The 20,649-nt window shown below is 33.5% G+C and overlaps 1 protein-coding gene across 4 annotated transcripts in view; it reads right to left on the bottom strand.

Annotated features, from left to right (window-relative positions):
• Window positions 1–20,649, bottom strand: part of TTBK2 (tau tubulin kinase 2) — an 85,182-nt gene that overhangs the window by 27,835 nt on the left and 36,698 nt on the right. For 2 of the 4 annotated variants that reach the window (XM_082760484.1, XM_082760482.1), the window contains exons 7-13: window positions 11,871–11,909; window positions 7,492–7,557; window positions 6,834–6,926; window positions 5,705–5,830; window positions 3,820–3,977; window positions 1,906–2,122; window positions 236–447 (exon numbers count right to left, since the gene is read on the bottom strand). In XM_082760484.1, coding sequence (XP_082616610.1) covers window positions 236–447; window positions 1,906–2,122; window positions 3,820–3,977; window positions 5,705–5,830; window positions 6,834–6,926; window positions 7,492–7,557; window positions 11,871–11,909 — 911 coding nt within the window. Of the gene's footprint in view, window positions 1–235; window positions 448–1,905; window positions 2,123–3,819; window positions 3,978–5,704; window positions 5,831–6,833; window positions 6,927–7,491; window positions 7,558–11,870; window positions 11,910–20,156; window positions 20,253–20,649 lie in introns of those variants that run through there. The other 2 variants (XM_082760485.1, XM_082760483.1) reach the window with 2 other exon arrangements.

Genomic DNA, 20,649 nt, shown 5'->3' on the forward strand with positions numbered 1-20,649 from the left:
CAGAAGCCTAGTGGCAAAATCCATTAATTGAGCAATATTATGAACATACTGAATACCGTTTGCTGTAGCTTGCATAAGCACTACTCATAAGCTTGCATAAGCACTACTCAGCAAACTGTTTTTGGTTTTCACAGTACTGTTAATTGATACAGTAATAGAGGAAAGATGAGATTATCTTAACTACATATTCTGAAAAGATCCAAGCATAAAAATAAAATAGAAATAATCTCTTTACCAGGTCTCAAGAAATTTATCTGTGTCTGGCTTTGACTCCAATGTCAGACGCTTCTCCAGTTCAAAGCTGTGAATTGAGCGCAACTTTCGAACTAATGGGACATCTCTGTCTAGCTGGGTAGTCTCTGAGCGGACACGAATTGGAGAACCGAGACTCGGTGCATTAAGCATTCCATTCACTGGTCCATGGCTGTTTTCCTCCTCTGTGGCAGCCTGTGCAGAAAGTAAAGTAAAAATGTAACTCACTAGAAATGGCAAAACAGAGGAAGACACAGTATTGTATGGTGAATACCATCCAAGTTTTTATCCACTGGTAAGCCAATTTGTATTTGGAAAGTTCCTAAAGTCTATGTCTTGTTTAAGGTAGTTTAGGTCATGTTTAAGGTAGTTTACTTCAGCACATACCTACCAAAGATAAAAAGTGCCTAGTAACATACTACTAGTAATACAGTAGCTCTGTGTAGGTCTGAGAACAGGAGTCTCAAAAACTCGGTACTGTGCTTAAATATACACTGCTTTTTCATATCTGTCTCAAAAATTTTCCTCAGTAGTAGTCTGAAGCCAGTCACTTAGTAGCGTTGGAGTCTGCATTGGAGCCAAGAGCTCTTACTACAGAAAAGTTAGTTTCCAAGCTGGCTTTATGATTTTCTGGAGCATATAACACTCTTATACACTACACTAAATCTACTAGGTATTTTTATGACTTAGAATTACTATTTTTCCAACTGCGTTCTATCTTGTATAGTAACTAGCACAATCTAGAGCTAGGAATTCATGATCATCTTTATTTTCAGCAGGTGCAACTAATAAAAATTGTATTCGTTTAAACCAGAGCAATCTGCTTTCTCCCTCTTTGGTAAAAATAAAATAAAATAAAATAAAATAAAATAAAATAAAATAAAATAAAATAAAATAAAATAAAATAAAATAAAATAAAATAAAATAAAATAAAATAAAATAAAATAAAATAAAATAAAATAAAATAAAATAAAATAAAATAAAATAAAAACAAGTTAATCACTTTTGAAAATAGGCACCTGTGTCATACTCTCTTACACAGTACATTTTTTTCTAGCAAACAGGAAATAACTGCCTTAAAACTAGACAGCTACCTAAAAAACTTTTCAGTAACACATCTATCTTTAGCTATTCAAAATATTTTTATAATCAAGAAAAAGGGCTACATTCTCTGAATGTGAAGTGTAGTGACTGTGTCTGCAAATATGTTGTGATTCTGAACAAGAGAGACAGGAACCACTTCTCAAAGGATCACTTTTCAAACTTAAACAACATTCTCTCCAGAAGATTAGGCCATGAATCTCTTTGAATCAGTAGGAAGGTATCATATCTTATGGAGACAAAAACAACATACGAATTAAATGGATACTACTAATCACAATTAATCTTAATTTGTCAATTGAAGAATAACATTAAACTGGTTTTTGTATATTCTGTATCTAATTTTTACGCATGCAAAATGCAAAAAATCTGCTTTGGTTTCACTCAGAGAGAAAAAATTGAGATCACGTGTAAATGAATATGATGGCTATAAATCTGCCATAAATCTTGTTTTCTTAGATTCATACTAGCATAGCTGCAGTATTAATTACATCTTATGTGCATCATAAGGACAGGAAACTGAAGATCGTTACAATACAGATTTGTAAATACCTTACAAATCCCCAATTTTATTTTGTTTCTGTTTGCATCCATTTCTTCCCAAACATCTTTTTCCTGAGGACGTTGATGGCCAGGGGACCCCGGTAGTTTCTCTGGTGAGACACCAATTGGAATACCATTCTCTCCATCACTAAGCTGTTCATCAGGGAACACTTCATCTGTGTTTTCTCGCAGCAAGTCTCCTGGGATAGGAGTTGCATTGGCAATTCTACAGAAGTAGTAAGAAAAAAATATTGGAAAGGTGAAAATTTTGAGATTCTAATGTGCTCCTTTAAATGATTTTCCATCCTATTAAAATAAAAGGTAAAAAATAATTTACAAGCAAAAGCAGGCCTCTTTAGGAAACTAAACTTTGTAATTCATTCAATACAAAAAAAGCTAATTCTGAGGTTTCACAATTTCTGTTTCTTTAATTTAGGCACACAACAAAAGGAATAAACCAACAAATAATCACTTAAAGACTACTTCCTGTATGTTTTCAAAGCAATTTCTGGAGTAAATTTGTTAGAGATCATATCTATTATGAAGTACTGGATAAATACTGTTTTCTTCTGTTGTTGGATGAAAACAATTAATAAACACTGTTCAGTCAAAAATGTTTTTATTTTTTAGAATGAAATTAATCAATCACAGTATCAGCATATAACAAATTATAGTAACTGGAAATAATTTTCTCCTCTTAATATTTTCTAGAATAGGAATGGTCTATGAAGACCTTCATATAGGTTGTACTCCTAAAATCAAAAAGGCTCCTTGATTGATAAATATCCTGGGCTGTTTTTACAGAGTTGTGATGTCTTACTTCTTATACTGCACAGAAATACAATGAATGGATGATAGTATATAAAATGTGGTTAATCAGTTTTATCATTTTAGAAACTATAGTACCTGGCTTTTTCTTGATGAAAAACAAATGCTAGCAAATGCTATTTTCTATAGTCTGATCTTTCTACTTGTTTTCTCCAGTTTCTCTTTTTATTAAGAGGAGATCTACCTTTGGATTGGATTGCAAGTTTAAACACAGTTTGACAAACTCACGACTCTTCAAATAAAAATAAAGGTATTAGTAAAGTCTGAAAATATCTTACACATGCACATACTTCATATGTATATATGAAAGTAATACATTCCCTCTCAAAATAGTGCAATTTTAACCATAGCCCAGTCAATACTCTATGGGTTCTAATGATGCTATTCAAATAACTTTTTATAAGTGCACATTTACAAAAAAAAAAAGAGATTAAATTTCTACATGAAATTCTGGCACTTCTTAGCCTCACCATGCTGTCAAAACCCCCACACCATGATCTCTGTGAGTCTTAGATAAAACTAGATCTACCCAACACCTAAAACAGGCACAAACTCTTCCTCCTCATCCATAAACAACGTTTAAGTTCTCCAATACCCCGAGATGAGTTTGTGTTTTATTAAGCATTATATCTCATCCAATTTACTTAATCACAGTTCTCAAAGACCATATTAAATGTCATATGAAAAACATACATTTGGAAAATCTATTTCCAAATTTCCTGTAACGATCCACTCATTTTTCAGAGTTACAAGGAAATTGCAGGTAATAGCCCATTCAAGGCTTGCAGAAGACAATGGGTTCCCACAGTTAAACTTTGTATACATCATTTAATTTTAGAAAATATGATTTAGCAAAGGATCGACTAGCAAATTTACCTATAATTTCCTGCGCTACCATTTTTTAATGCTTTAAATTTCAAACTACCGTGCTGATATTTCAGGATAGTATAAACAGGAACCTGAAAAATGGAGATTATTCAAATGTGCACAGTCCTCTTTTTATTCAGCATCCAACAGAAAAAAAAAATAATAATAACTTTCCTGTGGCACTCTGTGACTGCTTTTTTAGTGACCACAGACAATGTGCATACATACCCAATTGCAGCTGGAGTAAGACGAGTGTGTAACTGAGGTGTGGTTGAAGTTGTTGTTGTTGTCAGAGAACCATCAGTTCCACTCTTCTCCCAGTCAAAAGGGTCACTTTCAATAACCCCAAATGTTTTCATACTGTTGTCAAACACAGACATGAGAAGCTAAAAATGAAGGAAAAAGTTAATAAGCTTCATTTTTGTCACTGAGAACAAGCAATTTAGAAATATCTTCCAGTAATAATTTAGCATGCCTATTCTTCATGATTTCAACTGACAACAATTTTCTAAGAAAAGGACACAGTAATTTATGTTTTTCATTTCTCATTCTCCAATATTTCAAAAACTAGATATGCAAACTTGTGTTGTTAGTTGTTGTTTTTTTTTTTTTTTAAGCAAACAAGCAAACAAATAAACCCTGTGTTTCCAGCAGAAAAGAGGCAAAAAAGGCAGAAACACACACACGCAAACATGACTCAGTTGCTGCAAGGCAGCATCCAATGGCTCTACAACAGACAAGAATGAAAGAATATATTCGGCTACACCATTAAAAACAAGGAAATGAATCAGGAGTATACATGGAATGATACTGATTCATTAATATATATATTTATGTCATTTAGAACCATGTATCATATACGATATCTAATGCTGACAACCGTCCCACAGAAACTTCAGACTGGAAGATTTACCCTCAGATTTTATGCTATAAAAAATCAGGTAGACCAACTTGTGTCCACGAGAAAGAAGGAAATTGCATCTATATTCCTCTTGCTCTGGAAAAACTTTGTCTTGTTCCATTCATTGGTGGGGAAGGCTGTGTCTATATCACATCATGTCTTACTTCTTAACATTTCAAAAAATCATACTTTTTTACCTTTTTTTTTTTCTAAAAGCTAAAACTGGTTTTCATTCTTTCTTCCAATGAATGCTGCTGCAAATTTGTCTTCTCTGTCTTTCTTTAAAAATATGTATCTTATAGCAACTTTAAATGATAGGAAGTTTAGATCATTTTTCTTGCACAAAATGATTGTATCCATTTTATCCTTACTTTCAAGAACCCTCAAAATGCTATCTATCTTAGTCAGTTCTAAAAACATATTGAACCACACAAAGCCATAATTCACTCTGTCCCATTCTCCTTTACTCTTCCTTTACACCTTCAGCACTCTCTCTGAAGTAATTTTTGAGATAATTCTTCTTTAAATCTTTCATACAACTTCTGCTATGATGCAAATACAAATGCTGCTTTTTACATACTTACATAGATCAGAGTGAAATTTTGAGGTTTATTTTTTGTTAAAACACAGGTCAACTCTGAGTGAATAAAAGCACATATTCTACAGCGTGTTCTCTCAGCACCCACAACTTTATCACTGAACTAAGGCTGTCCATTTCAGCAGGCAATACTCTTTTCAAAAAAGAAAAATCACTATTTAGTTTTCTAGTGATCTCTGCAGGCAATACTTCAGCATGAAAAAAGGCATCATGGTTGCATGTTGTGCTCCAGCTGTATATATTGTGGGTGCTGAGTTCAAGATTTTGGAAAACTGCCTGACTATCACTGAGAAAACAATTTCATCAATGTAACTTAAGGAGCACTTAATGGAGCCTAGAATAATACCAGCATAGCATCCAATCCTAACAGGTTGCTGACTGCAAAACAACTGACAATAATTTTTAGAAAACTTACTGTTCCCAAAAGGGGAAAAAACGACTTCTTTGAACTGTAAAATTTCCATGGTACTAGATGGTCATTAAAATAATGTTGTGGTGGAACAATCCATAATCACTATCAAGACTACACAAAGAAATCAAAGGAAATTGAAGACAAAACAGCATACAATTCTGCTATTTAAAATCTGAGATATAAAATCGTAAAAAATATTTACCTGGTAATCGGGTTTTGTAAAGTAATCTAAATTAGAAATGTGGTCCAGAAAGACATTGAATTCTTGAGGAAGATGTTTCAACATAAGTCTGTGCTCATACCTCTCTTTAATGGAGCCCACTTGCTCCTAGGAGCAAATAACACAACAAATATTAGCACCTTAATTCTGTGCTACAACATACTCACATTGCATCCCAGAGCCATTCAACGCAATACTGACCAGGAAGATGGGTACATATATTGCACTGAACAGTACTGAGGAAGGCAGTTCTTCAACACATAGCAAGATGAGAGATTCTATCATCACTGTCAGTACATATGCAAAAAATAACATATGAACTTCAAATTGAATATGAAAAGCCATTTACTTTCCTTCTGCGTTTGAATGCTGTCTGACACCGAAGACTATCATTAGACACTCCAACCCTTCTAAAGAGCATGTTTTAAAGATTAAAATATCCGAAGTCCAGTAACTTTTTGGTGTATATTTGGTCATCACAGTACGCTGTGGAAGATTAGTAAATCTTGCTTTGTGTAAGATGAGTACATCAAAACCAACAAAAAGAGAAGCAACTTATACACCACATTGTCATCTATTAATGCATAAACTACAAGTAACCTTGTTTTAGTATAATTTCAAAAGAAGCTGAAAATAATAATAATAATAATAGGCTAATCAGATACTGTTTTCTTTGTATACTTCACCTATGATACGTGCCTAAAAGCACTACTGCACGGTGACTGATTAACTTTTGTTCACCAGCAAATAAGAAATGTCTATTTCACAAATAATCAAAATAGATAAGAAATGTTCAGTGTCCCACAGCTGAACTCAAAAAACACTCAAGTGAAAACAGACCTACAAAGTAAGTGGTATGTATACACTTACTTTTGCTTTTTAAAACATTTTAAAACCAGAAGAACACTATACTTTCCCACTAAAACAGTTCATAAAACTTGATTGCATTTTATACCTTGACATTAGGAATGAGAAGTAATACTAGAAAACACCAGAAAACGTAATGTTAAAATTAATGAACCAGTGATTCTTAGTGGAATCTATTATAGCATTTGCTTGCAGTACAGAAGTAAATACTCATCATGCTCTTCAGTTTTACTTCCACGTTTACCTTATCTTTTATTTTTCTCCAAGGCAGTTGCCCAACCACAAACTCCACCAACATGTAAAACAGGGACCAGAGGTCATCATGCCGGCCCATTTCCTGTGAAAAAGAAATATTATTTTAATGCAGCTTACAAATACCTATAACACAAAAGTGAAGATAGATACTGCACTGCTGTGGATACTTACATTGCTATACATGAAAATTAATATAATCACGACTGTAAAACAAATTCTTATAATTAAATTTGGGCACCTATTTCAAGTATGAAAGACAAATGAATTTCCATAAAAGACACAGAGAAAAAAGCAAAAGTTGAAGTGTGTTAAAATAGCCTTGCTAATATCTATACCAGAAGAGCTGTTTGATATTAAGGAAACGTAGTAAAGATGATGTATTTTACAAAACTCAGTAATTACACCTTGTGATTTATTAACTTGCAAGGCTGTTGAACAAAGGTAATCCTTAAAATCACTCATTTCTACAAGAAGAACATTTTTACTCTCAACTACTGTAAATTTTATTATCCTGTCCCAAAATTTAGATGTATAAATTTCTACGAAAGACATTCAAGAATACAAAACCCAAAATCAATAGCAAATACATTTTTTGCTTTCAGCTACATGATACAAATTTCAGACATGATACAGATTCAGATACTCACTCTGTTTCTATGAGCATTGATGGATGCATATCGTACTGTTCCTCGAAAACCAGCGACAGCTCGTGGCTGTCAAAGAATAAAAAAAAATAAAAAGATTTTGTTAGAAATAAATCCTCTGATTATTTTACTAGGCATCTACAGAGTGGCTATGGAGCCACAACAAATATTATTTTAAGACTTTGTTTTATTTCAATTTATTTTATTTCTACAAGTTATCAATGGAAATCTACGTAGGCATCAGAAAGCAACATATGTTGTAGTTTCTTAAACCATCTATTTATGTCAGTTTTCATTCTCCAGAAGCATCAGGTCCTGTTTACCTCATCCTTCAAAAAATAAACAAACAAAACTAACCCTGTATGCCAGAACTATTCTTCTTTTTTCTCCAATAATGAAATGTTTCTTGGTTTTAACTAGTAGAAGTCTAAGGTTTAAAGTTCTGACAGGATCTTAAACATAATAATTATTTCCAGTTTGCTCAAATGCACCAATATGAAATGGCACAAGCAGACAACCAGATATTAATCAAAATGTGCTGGCAAAATTTTCACAAATTATTTTCTGAATCGGCAAACCAAACACTTCTTGAGAAATTCCAAGAGCAAGTAAAGCCACAGGTACGTCTCTCAGCCACAGCATGGAAAGCTGAGGCTAGAAAATAAATGACAAGGGTTGCACTACTGGCATCAGTTAAAAATATTTCTTTCTTTTCTAGTTTCCAAATACCAGCTTTTCTTCCCTAACATGCTAAGTATTGTATACATGTAAGTCAATTGCTGTTTTATAAGCACAGAATATATTTTTCCAGCCTTCTCTCCTTCAAGTAAAATGTTACAAAAAGAACTATATGACCAATAATAATAATACATATTTAAAAAAAAAATCAAAAAGAAGTGTTATTACTTTGCCTAAGACAGATAACCAATCCTTTCTGCCCTCTGTGACCAGTCATTCCATATATACCAGAGAGACCTGCCAGAACTGTTATTTGCTTTCTTTTGTACTCTTTTCTTCCCAATGAATAATTCTTTTTGTCTCTTCCCAATGAATAATTCTTTTTGTCTCCTCTAACACTGAACGCAAGAAACTTAAATTGTTCCTCGCCTCTGACTTATACTTAAAGAGGGTATCAGTGATCTGTCTGTCCAACCCAGACCCATAATAATTCTTCAGATATTAAAAAAAATGCACGTTACATTGAAATACATTGAAATGCACAATACATTGAAAAATCTGGTTTGATACGCACATGAAGATAATCACAATATAAAACAATTACCCTATTAAAAAAAAAAAAAAGCCTTCAGTCTTTCCCCACAGTATAGGTATAATGTCTTTTCCACCAAGACAAGCAACACTGACAGCTGTCATTTAAGTATGCCAGCAGCTGCCATTACTGTCAGTAACCCTATCAATTAAATCCAACAAGATTATGCAGCAAGGTGTTTTAAAAGGATTCAACAGCCCGTATTATCAATGTCTTTTACAAAAAAAATAAAAGTACATCGAGAGCTGAATCAGTGTCAGTAAGGAGGAGAGCATTTTCTAGTATATTTTTAAGATGAACAGGTTCTCAGACAATGCTCTGTATATAGATTTATCACAGATTTCACGCATTCTTATTAAGTTTAAATGCTGCTTGGAACACATTTTGTGTCCAGGCAAGACAGACAATTGAGTTGCTATCTTAAATCCTGTGAGTACATCACATTCCACCCCGAACATTACCCAGAAACAAAGCATAACACTGCAGTTGCAGAAACTTCATGGCACAGTGTAATAATAAACAGAATAGCTCAAAATGTTTTGTGGTACTGCCAAATTTCAGGATAAAATAAAGTCATTTTTGGAAAAAAAAAAAAACAAAAAACTCCTTCCCAATAGTTCTGAAGATCAGAAGTCATCCAAATGTGAATAATACAGCATCACTGCCAAGCCCATCAGAACACAGGGGTACATTTCCAAAGAGCTTGAGGAACAGCATTTCTTTAGAAGGGCACCAAGAGTATAACTTTAAAACACTTATAAATACAAATGCAGTAAATCCCAAGAGGATAAAATTTCAGAAGATGAAACCATACACATACTGTCTTCAACCTCTGATGTGAATGTAAAAAGAAAGGACTATATTCACTATTACCAAGCTAAGTATTTCTATTCTTCTAAGCATAACGAAAAAGATGAATAGTAGGATGGAACTAAAGCCTATATTCTTATAGCGACAATTTCTACTTGACAATCACAAGAAAAAAAACAGTTGCCTGATAAGGAAATAAAAAAGAATAAGGACTGGCATGTGGAATCTAAATGACTCCATTCAGTTTACAGAAACTGATACTCTGACCTATTCCATCGCTATCTTGCAGATAAGTCTATAGGAAGGATTTCATTGTGTATCAACTCAATTGCTTTTGAATGTTAAAGTCACTGCCATTCTTAGATACACCCATAAAATTATATGCCCTAGGAAGAGAGAGTTCCAATGTTTTCAATTATCTCAGAATCACCTGGCAGGAAAAAAAATGCATAAATGGTCTTTCTACATATCAGTTTATCATGAAATGAATTCTGGATTCTTTACTTCTTTGAGGATATCTAAATCCTTTTTCAATCTGAAGAGATACTGCCTTAGAGTGTAGTAGTATAAATCTGATCTAAGAGTATATGTAACTGTGCTACATTTTAAGAAACAATGAAATAACCTTTTAGTAATGCAGCTGACTACTACAGAATAGTGATATTACAAGGGCATGCAACAACAATAAATTAATTATATTGTGTGACTAACGTAAATGATGGTTCTAGTAGCCCAAGTCATGTTTGCCCAATTCAGCATAGAGTTTATAGACTGCTGAGCATTTGCAAAACCTCTGAAACTGTTGCAGAGCTCTTCATGCACCTTACATTTCACACAGAAAAACATTACAGGCGGTAATAGAAACTCCCTGAATGATTCACTGAGTTTTTCAAATAAACTGTCTCTCTGCTATTACTGATCATGTTAATTTTTTTTAGATGTCTCTTTTTTTCGTATCTGAGCTCATGTGCCACCAACTGAAAACAAGTTAGTCTTGCAGAAGCATTGTTTATAATCTCATCTTCTAGATCCCTTATCTAAGAAACCTGCCACCACAGCAAATGAGCTTTCTTAGAGCAAAGTACATTTACTTTTTGAGGGAGGAAAAAAAAAAAGCTTAGTAAGTCCAATTTTATTGGTCATTAAAGGTGACCTATTTAGACAACCAACAAAATCTAGGGCATTTTTAGAACATACAGATACAGAAGGCATTTGTAGTAAAGATACAGTGAAATCTACATTTCAATACATCCATGAATTCCCTTGATTAAAATGGATCACATTATGTTCCCTTCTAGGAAAAATGAAACAATTAACTCCTTCTTGTCTTTTTTTTTTTTTTTTTTTTTTTACTTGAAATGTAGTTTTGTTTTGTTTTCTTATCAGTGATAGATACGAGGACCAACCATCACATCCAGGTGCTGCCTCAATGGCAGGGATCCATTAACAGTTCTCAGAAGATTCAGTACACCCAGTAACAAATTTTATTCTTCAGTTCTCCCATAATTTAACAGCTTTATTTAGCTTCCATTCATTTCTATTTATTTATGGCAACTATTGTTATTATGTGTTTGTGGTTTTTTTTCCTTCAAATAGAGTAAGAAAGCTTTTGAATCAAGCAAATCTCAAATTGGCATATGGACAACTGGGAAAATAGGGAAGAGTCTTTAGATTCTGCAGTCACACTTTCTGTAGAAAAAAAATAAAGAATCCCTACAAAATTTCACCCCAAATCCCAGGAACTAAACTAGTGGTAATGGGTATATGGATCACATGAGTTAGATCTTTATTAGAATAAGGAATATAATTTCTAAGAAGGATACATTTATTTCATACTGGTAATGTATTTGACACAAAATATCTCACAAAATATCTGACACAAAAAGCAACAGTGAGATACTTTGCAAATCTTCTATACTTTGCAAATCTTCTATACTTTGCAAATCTTCTATAAAAGCATATCTGTTTGGATCAGTTCATATAAAAAAGGGTTTCTGGTGAACTGCTCAGGCAGTGATCTGGAAGTCAGAGCTCTCTGAGATTTGATTACTATCACTAAATTCTTCAAATGCGACTTAAACTATTTTGAAAATACATGCCTATGATGCAGGTCCACTGACTAAGAATAATTTTGCTACATGTAAAGGTATTTTTTAATGTAACATCAGTTTTCTTTGAAGGTTGCCACACCCTGGAAACATACGGAAGTATCATAAACTACATGCAGGAAATTATGAATCCCTAGAAAAGTGAGTTATTGCCTCTAAGCACAGTGGTTTGCAGATTGATGGGAGACACTAACCTTACAAACCTGTCCACAACTGCTGGGTCTATGGAGGGTCTGTGGAAGAAGAAAATCATACTTCTTTAACTCAGTTCAGTAACTCTAGAGAAATGCTCTGGGCCTTTTGCTCTGGGTAATGTTGAAAAGATTACATAGAGCAAAAAGTTAGCTTTTAACTACAATCATAGAAACTAGATAATAAACATGAAAAAATAAAACTATAATGACTTTCATATATTATATCTGTCAAACACCAAGGTTCTTCCCACCAGCCAGGCAACAACTGTTACTAGTTAAGCATCTTTAGATTTTTAGATTGAGAAACCAGCTCAAGCAGTGAGTATCACCTTTTCAACACTGCCTCTAAAGCCGAATTCTAAAGCTAATAGGGGTAGAGAAGCAGCCGCTTTGCTTCCCTTTGAATCCTCCTTTCTTCTCCCTTAAAAAAGTCAATCTCCTAATCTTTTTTTTTTTTTTCCACCCAATGGGAATATAATTCCAGGATTTACCTTTCTTTACACCAAATGGCTTCAACAATTTGCATTCCCAACCCTCCTTTTTGTGGCTATAGGATTTGCAAATTCATTCAATGTCTAGCATGCGTTAGCACACATTTAAAGTAAATGAAACATTCAGGGATCACCTCAGTAAGGAAAGATCAGTTGGTTGAAATTTGCCTTTACAATATATTGTACATCACAATTAGTTATCACTGTATATACAGCTCTTCAAAGCCACATTTTCAGCTCTTTATAAAAAGCACGTAGGTCACTAGTACCAGAATAATTGCATTGAGAAGTCATTATCAAACCATCTCCTACTGTCAGTAGAATACACTACTTGGACTCAGTTCTACATAAACAGAAGCTGTGATTTCCAAAAACTGGTTGTAGCTGTCTGATCCTGCGCTACCCAGTTCCAGCAGAAGCTGGGTAACAAGCTGAGCTAACATCTAAAAGTACAATTAAATTATGTTATTGTGGATTCTAACAGACATGTGGTGACAAATCAAAATTTAGCACCAACTGATTGTGCTATAAAGAGCATCACTGCCTCCAAGAGAGAGATATTTGATGCACAAACCAGTTTCTGAGCTGCTCAGTTTTCAATCTGGAGTGTTTGCTTAGGCAATGTGATGCACTGGCTGAAAACAGCAATGCTTTTGAAGCTGATTCACGATCAGACAAGAAGTTTGGTGGGCTGGAGGTGTTAACAACCTACAGTATGTGTCACAAACCTGAATTTACTCCAGTGAAAAATTCCACAGAACATATCTGCCATGTGCGTGTTTGCTTTGCCTTGTCTGATCTCTCTTCTTCCTCTTATAACAGGAGCTGGAGCAGAGATTATTCTAAGAGAAAGACTAGTTACTTTAGCTAGCTAATGCATTGGCAGAGAATTTCTCCAGACAGCAGAAATATTGTTTTACTTAATTTCCACAAGCAAAAATGTTATGGTCTTTCTGCATTATCAGAAGTCCCATGTTCTTAGCAGACTGGAGAACTCAGAAATTAATTTTCCATTGCTTTGTACTTATTATATTTAGTATTTACAATGATAATACCACACATTATAAAGTTTCATGAATCCAGTAGTAGACTTATTTCAAGACTGCTAAACTAAGGATGAGAAACTGATATTTATAGTAAAAAAAAAAAAAAGACATTCCTTGTTTTCTTTTTAAACTATTCAAAATATTTTTTCTTAACTCAGCAAAGAAGTTAATCCATAGCTCAGAAAGCATTAGAAACTAGAAATTATTTTTTCATTTTGGTTTGCTTTTCCTTTCACCGTGAAACAAATTTTACTGACCAAATTTTAGAAACCATCTGTCTTTCCACTATAATAGCGTTTAATTTCAAGCAAATATGACAGCTCTCAAAAACTTTCAGTTCCTTCAAGTTTAATGAAAATTGGTAATTAGAGACAGAACTTAAATTAGTATTGTGATACAGACAGTTAAAGTCAACAGAAATGGCTCACATCCACCTCCCTCAACAGACAACACTCAGCTGGTGAATCAGCACACATTTTAGGGGGAACATTAGCATGTGCCTAGCCCTGAAACTGCAAGGATGAACTATTGTGATCCTGGTCAGAAAGGTTGGATGTAGTATGGAGATGAAAATACTAAAATTTGGAAGACATATGGGAAGTACAATACAAAACCATAGGAAGGTAGTAAATGTCACCATTTATGGAATAACTTGTTTGTTTTTGTTTTTTTTTTTACAAATATAATACCAAATAAAATCTTATTGGGAATATTGTAGCACACTGCCCTGAGCACCTATCCATTCTATAGAAATAAAGGAACTGCTACGTCAGAATAAAGAACAGATATACGATATACAACACACCTGAATTTCTAATTTAAATTGTTTCGATTGCTTGGATATGTTATCAGTGTTCCGCACATTACAGGAAAGAAAGAAAGAAAAAAAAAAAAAAACAATATATACCAAAAATTACAGAGCATTGTATTATGAGAATTAAATCTTTTTCATATCTCAACTATTCATCAAACTTTTCCTTTGGGCAGGATATTAATAGATTGTGTGCTCTATTTATTTTTCACCCCCAAAAAAATCCAAACACCAAATCACAAAGAGTCTTCCTCTCATGGCAATACCTATACCTGGTTTTCTTAAAGCTCTCATTTTATTTAATTACTGCAAGAATATTCCATAGAGATGTTACAAAATAATATCACACTGCATGAAATTCATATATTCAATCTATTTGTGTCACCCTTTAATTTGATTCATAGTACTCTTTTTTTTTCCACTTTTTTTTTTTTTACATTAACTGTCTTTTTCACATTGTACTATCACACTCAACACCAGCTGGCTGGCTAAAGCTGATTTCCTTCATTTCTTCTTTGTCAGTAATACAATCAAACTCGCAAGGATCATGTTCAGTGGATGCTAGAAATGCATATATATATATGCAATATGTTTATATTATAAGATTGTGCCTTAAATAATCTTTCTATATGTCCTTGAAGGAGGTTATGGCAGACAGACATAATAAATAGTGTTACGCTGGTTGGTACAACACAGCTTTATCTGATGCATTACTTCAAAAACTTTTGAAACTTAACAATCTAATAGTTGCTTTAATGTCTTCTATACAAAAAGCAATGTCTGCACAAAACTCTCCAAACTAAACCCTTGTCTTCCCTGTCAAGTTATCACTAATTCAGACATGAAGCCTCAAATGACTAAGGTCATGATTCTTCCAACTCATGCAGATTCCTCCTTATAGGGGAAAAAAAAAAAAAAAAAAAAAAAAAAAGCCTCTTGGCTTAGTCTCTCCAGCAAATGACTATTAGAAAATATTTCCATGTAGGACATTTTGACATACAAATCTAAATCTTTATCCATTTCTCCTGAGATAAAAGAAAAAAAATATATATATGAATTAGACTCTAGGTCTTTATTGGCTTAGATGACACGAGGAGTAAAAAAATTAAGGAGTATGTATAGGATATTAAAAAAGAAGCTATATGTTCACATCTTTCATAGAATAATAGAATGCTTTGCTTTCAGTGGCTCTGGTTTTATGTAATAATTCCTTTGCTACAGAACTGAATTATAAACTGAACTGAGCTATAAAGAAGATATAAAGCTGTAATAATTCATCTTGGACTCTTAGATCTCCATTTTACTGAAACAAAACTTTTCTTTAAAGTAGTTAATTTTTAAGTAGTTCTCAGCTATTAAATGATTAGATCAAACTTTAGAAGCAAATCTTGCAAACCTCATCTACTTCCAAAAATCTATATAATGTAGCCTGACTGATGCAGATTTAGTGAAGAAAATCCAAAAGTGTACTTTTAATTATTTGTTCTTTTAACATTTCATTCGTTCTACAGTAACAAAATGTTAACTCTATTTTCAGAACCTTACCGCATTCTATTTGGCAGCTGAAATACATCACGTAAATCTCTATTGCTCTTTTATTTTTATTTGTGCTGAACAGATTTTTGCTAATTGCTGTAGAGACACGCAATCGATACAACAATATTCCAAGAAATCAAGATTTATACACTACAGATTTTAAATTTTCCTCTATTTTGTCACCTCTTCTTTGCTCTATGCTTTTCTGCTATACGTTTTTTCCAAAACGGTTTACCCATCCAACATCCTAAATATATTCTTCACATAAATTACAATTAATTTACATTAAATTATAAGGTAAAAATCTTATTAAAAATACATTTTACAAATAAAATTATTTTTATGTTATTGGAGTTTAATAACAGTAGTGGGCTTTGGCCCTGTCTCAAAAGGTATAATGTATATCTAAAATCCTAGGAAAGACTATACAAAGTAAATGTTTATTTTTAAATAATTAATTGTAGCATTGTTTTCTCATGGCTGCTCATCTCCAGTCATGGCCTTAATGAGAAGGCAGATGTCTAGTTCTAATTCTGCATCCTAATACTGCAAAGATTGCAGATAAGAAACTGCAAAACAAACCAGAAGGTTACGACATTCTGATATTTAATAAAATAAAGCAATTGCTGTCTCAGAACGTCACATTTTCTGGAAGGATTTTCGTTAGATATATAAAAATTGAAGAAGTTAGAAAATATTTCAGTAACAGCTTTAAAGAAAACAGCTACCCGAAAAACAGGTCAAATAATTATTCACTAAGCAAATAAAGCGAAGGTACAAGATTCACGACTGACTTAGTATCTGCATATTGCCTATATCAATAAACAAGTTATCCTTTGAATTTGAGCTACCATTGTTTCCCAATACACTGAAAACACACATCCTTGGTATCCAGGAGACACAGACCGAGGAATTGAACGATGAAATAATTGTACTGTGCTATTCAAACAGCACACCAGGACTTCCTTTGCAAAAAGGTCTGCTGATGATCAGAGTTCCGTACAAAGCTATTACGTATTTCTAATGTTTTAGAGCCTCAGCTCTGAATCTTCCTAAGAAGTGCTGAAGAGCAGTGAATAGAGATGGCTGTAAGAAGGCTGATTTCAAACTACATGGGTTAAGATACCTGCAACCTGCCAACTAATTCATTCCATGATTTCAAACTCCTCTATAAACATGCAACAATGAAAACTGGATGTAATTTAGCTTTGCTGCATTACATCCCACTTCCTTGCTATGTCTTCTTCATCCTTTGATATAGATTAGAACTATTTCTAGAAAATGTTTCAAGAAGCAGCTGACTCAGCATGATGCTACAGAGACGCATACAACTTTCAGTCCTGTTAGAGCATAGTGATCTTCCCAGGTTAGTTAGCCCACTCAAAGTATCACACGAGTACAATCAAACTACTTCTATTTTTAAAGTTCATTGAGGCATTTACATGACACCTCTGAGATTATTACCAAATATTTATTGTTCTTTGTTTCAGCAGCTGCTATCTTCACTTCTGTAGTAGACAGGGAATGAGGCAGGAAAATCGTATTCATTCTCAGTCACCTTTTTCCCCCCACCTTCACCTCCTGTTTTTGCCTTGCACTTGCTGATACCTCATACACTCCACTCCTCTATTTCATGAAATCTAATTCACAGACATGAGAGAGAATAAGGGGAAATCTGTCAAGAATTAAAGGAACCCACAGAAGCATTTGGCAGACAGGTTTAAAGAACTGAGTAGGGAGAAACCACTGTAAGCTGTGCAACCATTTTCATGCCTGACATTGCTTTGCTGTTTTCAATGCCTTCTTCATATTAATTTCCATCTTTGTTATACAAACAATAGAGAACTACCTAATGAGAGTTCTGGTTTTAGGATTGCCCAGTTATGAACATTTAATTCTGGGAAATTTTCAAGCCAAATTTTAACATGCGCAGTAGATCTTTGCATTGTGACCATTAATGCTGATGAGTCCCGCTCATCGTAGACAGCTCTCATGCAAATGCTGAGGAGGAAATTTATCACCTCTCTGCTCAAAAAAAAAAATAAAATGTTTTGAGCTAATGGCTTATTCACTCAGATGGAAAACTTATAAAGGGACTACTCTGAAGTATATCCGTTTATAAAAGCCTCGGAGGACTATTATACAGATAGGATCTTATTAACAAAGTTTGTTTCTTCCATCATTCTTCCTACAAGTTGAATATTTCTATGACAGTAAGGAGGAGTGGGTAATGGTATTATTAGTCAGGTACATGAACAGTAATGAACAGACCCTTTGCTGAGCCTGAGCAAATCAGCTCTGTGGCAGCACTGGAAAACCCCAGAGAATCAGGCCTGAAGGGCTACGTAGCTCATGCTCAATTCCACAGGCTGCCTCCATGCTCAACAATACACACAAAGCTATTCAAGTTCTTGTGCTTTTCATGAACAAGCTAGGAAAAGAGTAAAATTGGAAGGATAAAATAGGATTATCTTAATGTTCAAATTCCTCCTTGTAATATCATGTGTAATGCCATAGCACCTACAACTGCAGAAACACTTAATTGTCACCTTTGTCACTTGCAGCCTGGATAACAACAGCCTTACCATACATCAGTGCAATTATTAGTGAGACATGACTCCAGTAACCCCTGCTCACAGCAGAATGGCAGGGAGAAGAGGAGGCTAAAACAGAAGAAGTTGCACTAAACGATAAGGAAATAACCAAGAGATTACTGAAAATTTTATCAGAAGGGAGAAGGCACGCATATGAAACTTAGGGAAGTCCCAGTGAGAAAGTAATATGATTTTCTAACAACCTTAACTTAAAATGAAGTGGAGAAAAACTCAAAAGTTTATTGTAAATTAAAGTGACAACACGTGTTAAAGATGGGCAGTAGAACTGAGGAAAATATGAAGATTTTAAGAGGAAAAATAAATATGAAACATGCAATCTTCGACTGACATTATACATGGCTGTATAATGAATGTACTGTTAGAGACTGAAAGACAACATTAGTGGGAAAAGATAGCATCAGGTAAATGCCAGCAACAAAATGCTTATTGATAGGATGAAACAATGGCTGAACAGTACATTTAACAAAATAACACGGACCATTACCCTGAAGCATCTGGCTTTCAACAGTTTCAGTCAGGTTTGGGAAGAATGGTCCTTTAGACCAGTTAACATATTTTAGCCATTTATTATATGCTTAATATGGAGTACTATCAACTGAAAAAGCTCCCTGGAACTTTATTGTATTAGTTAATATATTTTCCTTACAATCTACTGCCATTTAGTACTTAAAACTTGTCCCAGTTGTTCTTGAGTTTTGCTTTAATCTATGTAGATTAAGGACTATGTATCTATGTAGCAAGGACTGCTGAAGATATGTACATGTATTTTCTTGCTCTTTAAATAAAACTGAAATCTGATAGATTTTACAATTCACATGAGTTGACTGCCTATTCTTTATATCCAATAGTGTGTATGTGTGTGCATGCAGGTGTGTTTCTCAATTTAATCTGAACTTTCACTCTAATACAAAGGTCAATAACTATTCTTGAACAACTTCAGGTGTATAGTCTCTTATTTATTATAAATGCATGCAGTCAAGCTATTACCCAGGAGTAGTTACTTACACAAACTCTAAATCATCAATGTCACTGGGGCAAATAAAGAAAACATTACCAGTTTTAGCTGATATTGTCTGTGGACCACTTTCAACACTTTTTTTCATATAATCATAGAATAGTTTGGGTTGAAAGGGACCTTACAGATCACCTGTTTTGCCCATGGAGGTCTTATATTTTCAATAAATAGGCTTTTTAGGCCAAAGGAAGAGTTACTCAGTTAAACACAAAGATAGAAGGTATACATTGCTTGTATATGTTATCCTCTAGTTTTGTGGGTGTTTGTTTTGTTTTATGTTCTACTTTATGAAGATTTGGGAGTTGTTATGCAAGGCTATTGTAATTCAGTTAAATACAGAGATAGAAGGTATACTTTGCTTGTATGTAAGTAGTATGCTGCCAGTCAGTAAGATGTATACTGAGAAGACAAAACACAGACGCTTGAGATGAAAAGGTTTTATCCTAAACACCTCTTTGTCATGGATATTTTTCAAATTGTTTTCCCCTAGATTTTTCAACTCTGCTTGCATGCCTGTTACACCCTCTTCTTTGTTAAATGAATGCAGTTTATTTTGAGTTATTTGTAAGCTATGGTCTGCATAAATAAAAGAACATAAAAATCAGATCTGTGATAACATATGATGGTTGAATTTATAGATCTTAAAAGAATTATGAACTCGTAAATTCATTCTTAAGTGCTCAATATGAGAAAGGTTAATCTGTCTAAGAGCAAAGATTAGTTATTTCTTTTTGTTCTTGTTTTGTTTTCTTCATATTAATTTTAATAGTACCTCAGAGAACACTTGCTGTTGCTCAAAGATGTTAAGAAGGCAAGTTCAGATTCAGATTGTCCTTCAGATTTTTTCTCTCAAGGTTTTCTATTTCTGCACCACAGCTGACACCTTCACTTTCCATTATCACCGTGTAAATAGAGACATGTAAACTGAAGTCTGTATGAAGTTCAGTTTATATTCAGAAAGAATCATTTACTCATTGTCACAAGAAAAAACAGGTGCTTAAAATTACTAAAATTAAAAATTAAATTATCAATTAATAATTAAATAATTATTAAGTATATAATATATAATTATGTATAATGTGATATATAATGTGTGATATAATTATATGTTATATAATATATAATGATTAATTATATAATAATTAATTAAATTAAATTAAAAATTACTGAAATTAAAATTGAAATTTTAGCTACCATTAAGAAAACAGGAAACAAAATGGTGGCCAAAAATACCAGCCCTGAGAACACCCTCAAAAGCAATAAAC

The sequence above is a fragment of the Aythya marila genome, assembly GCF_965140915.1.
Source record: "Aythya marila genome assembly, chromosome: 5".
In the NCBI taxonomy this organism is placed as follows: Eukaryota; Metazoa; Chordata; class Aves; order Anseriformes; family Anatidae; genus Aythya; species Aythya marila.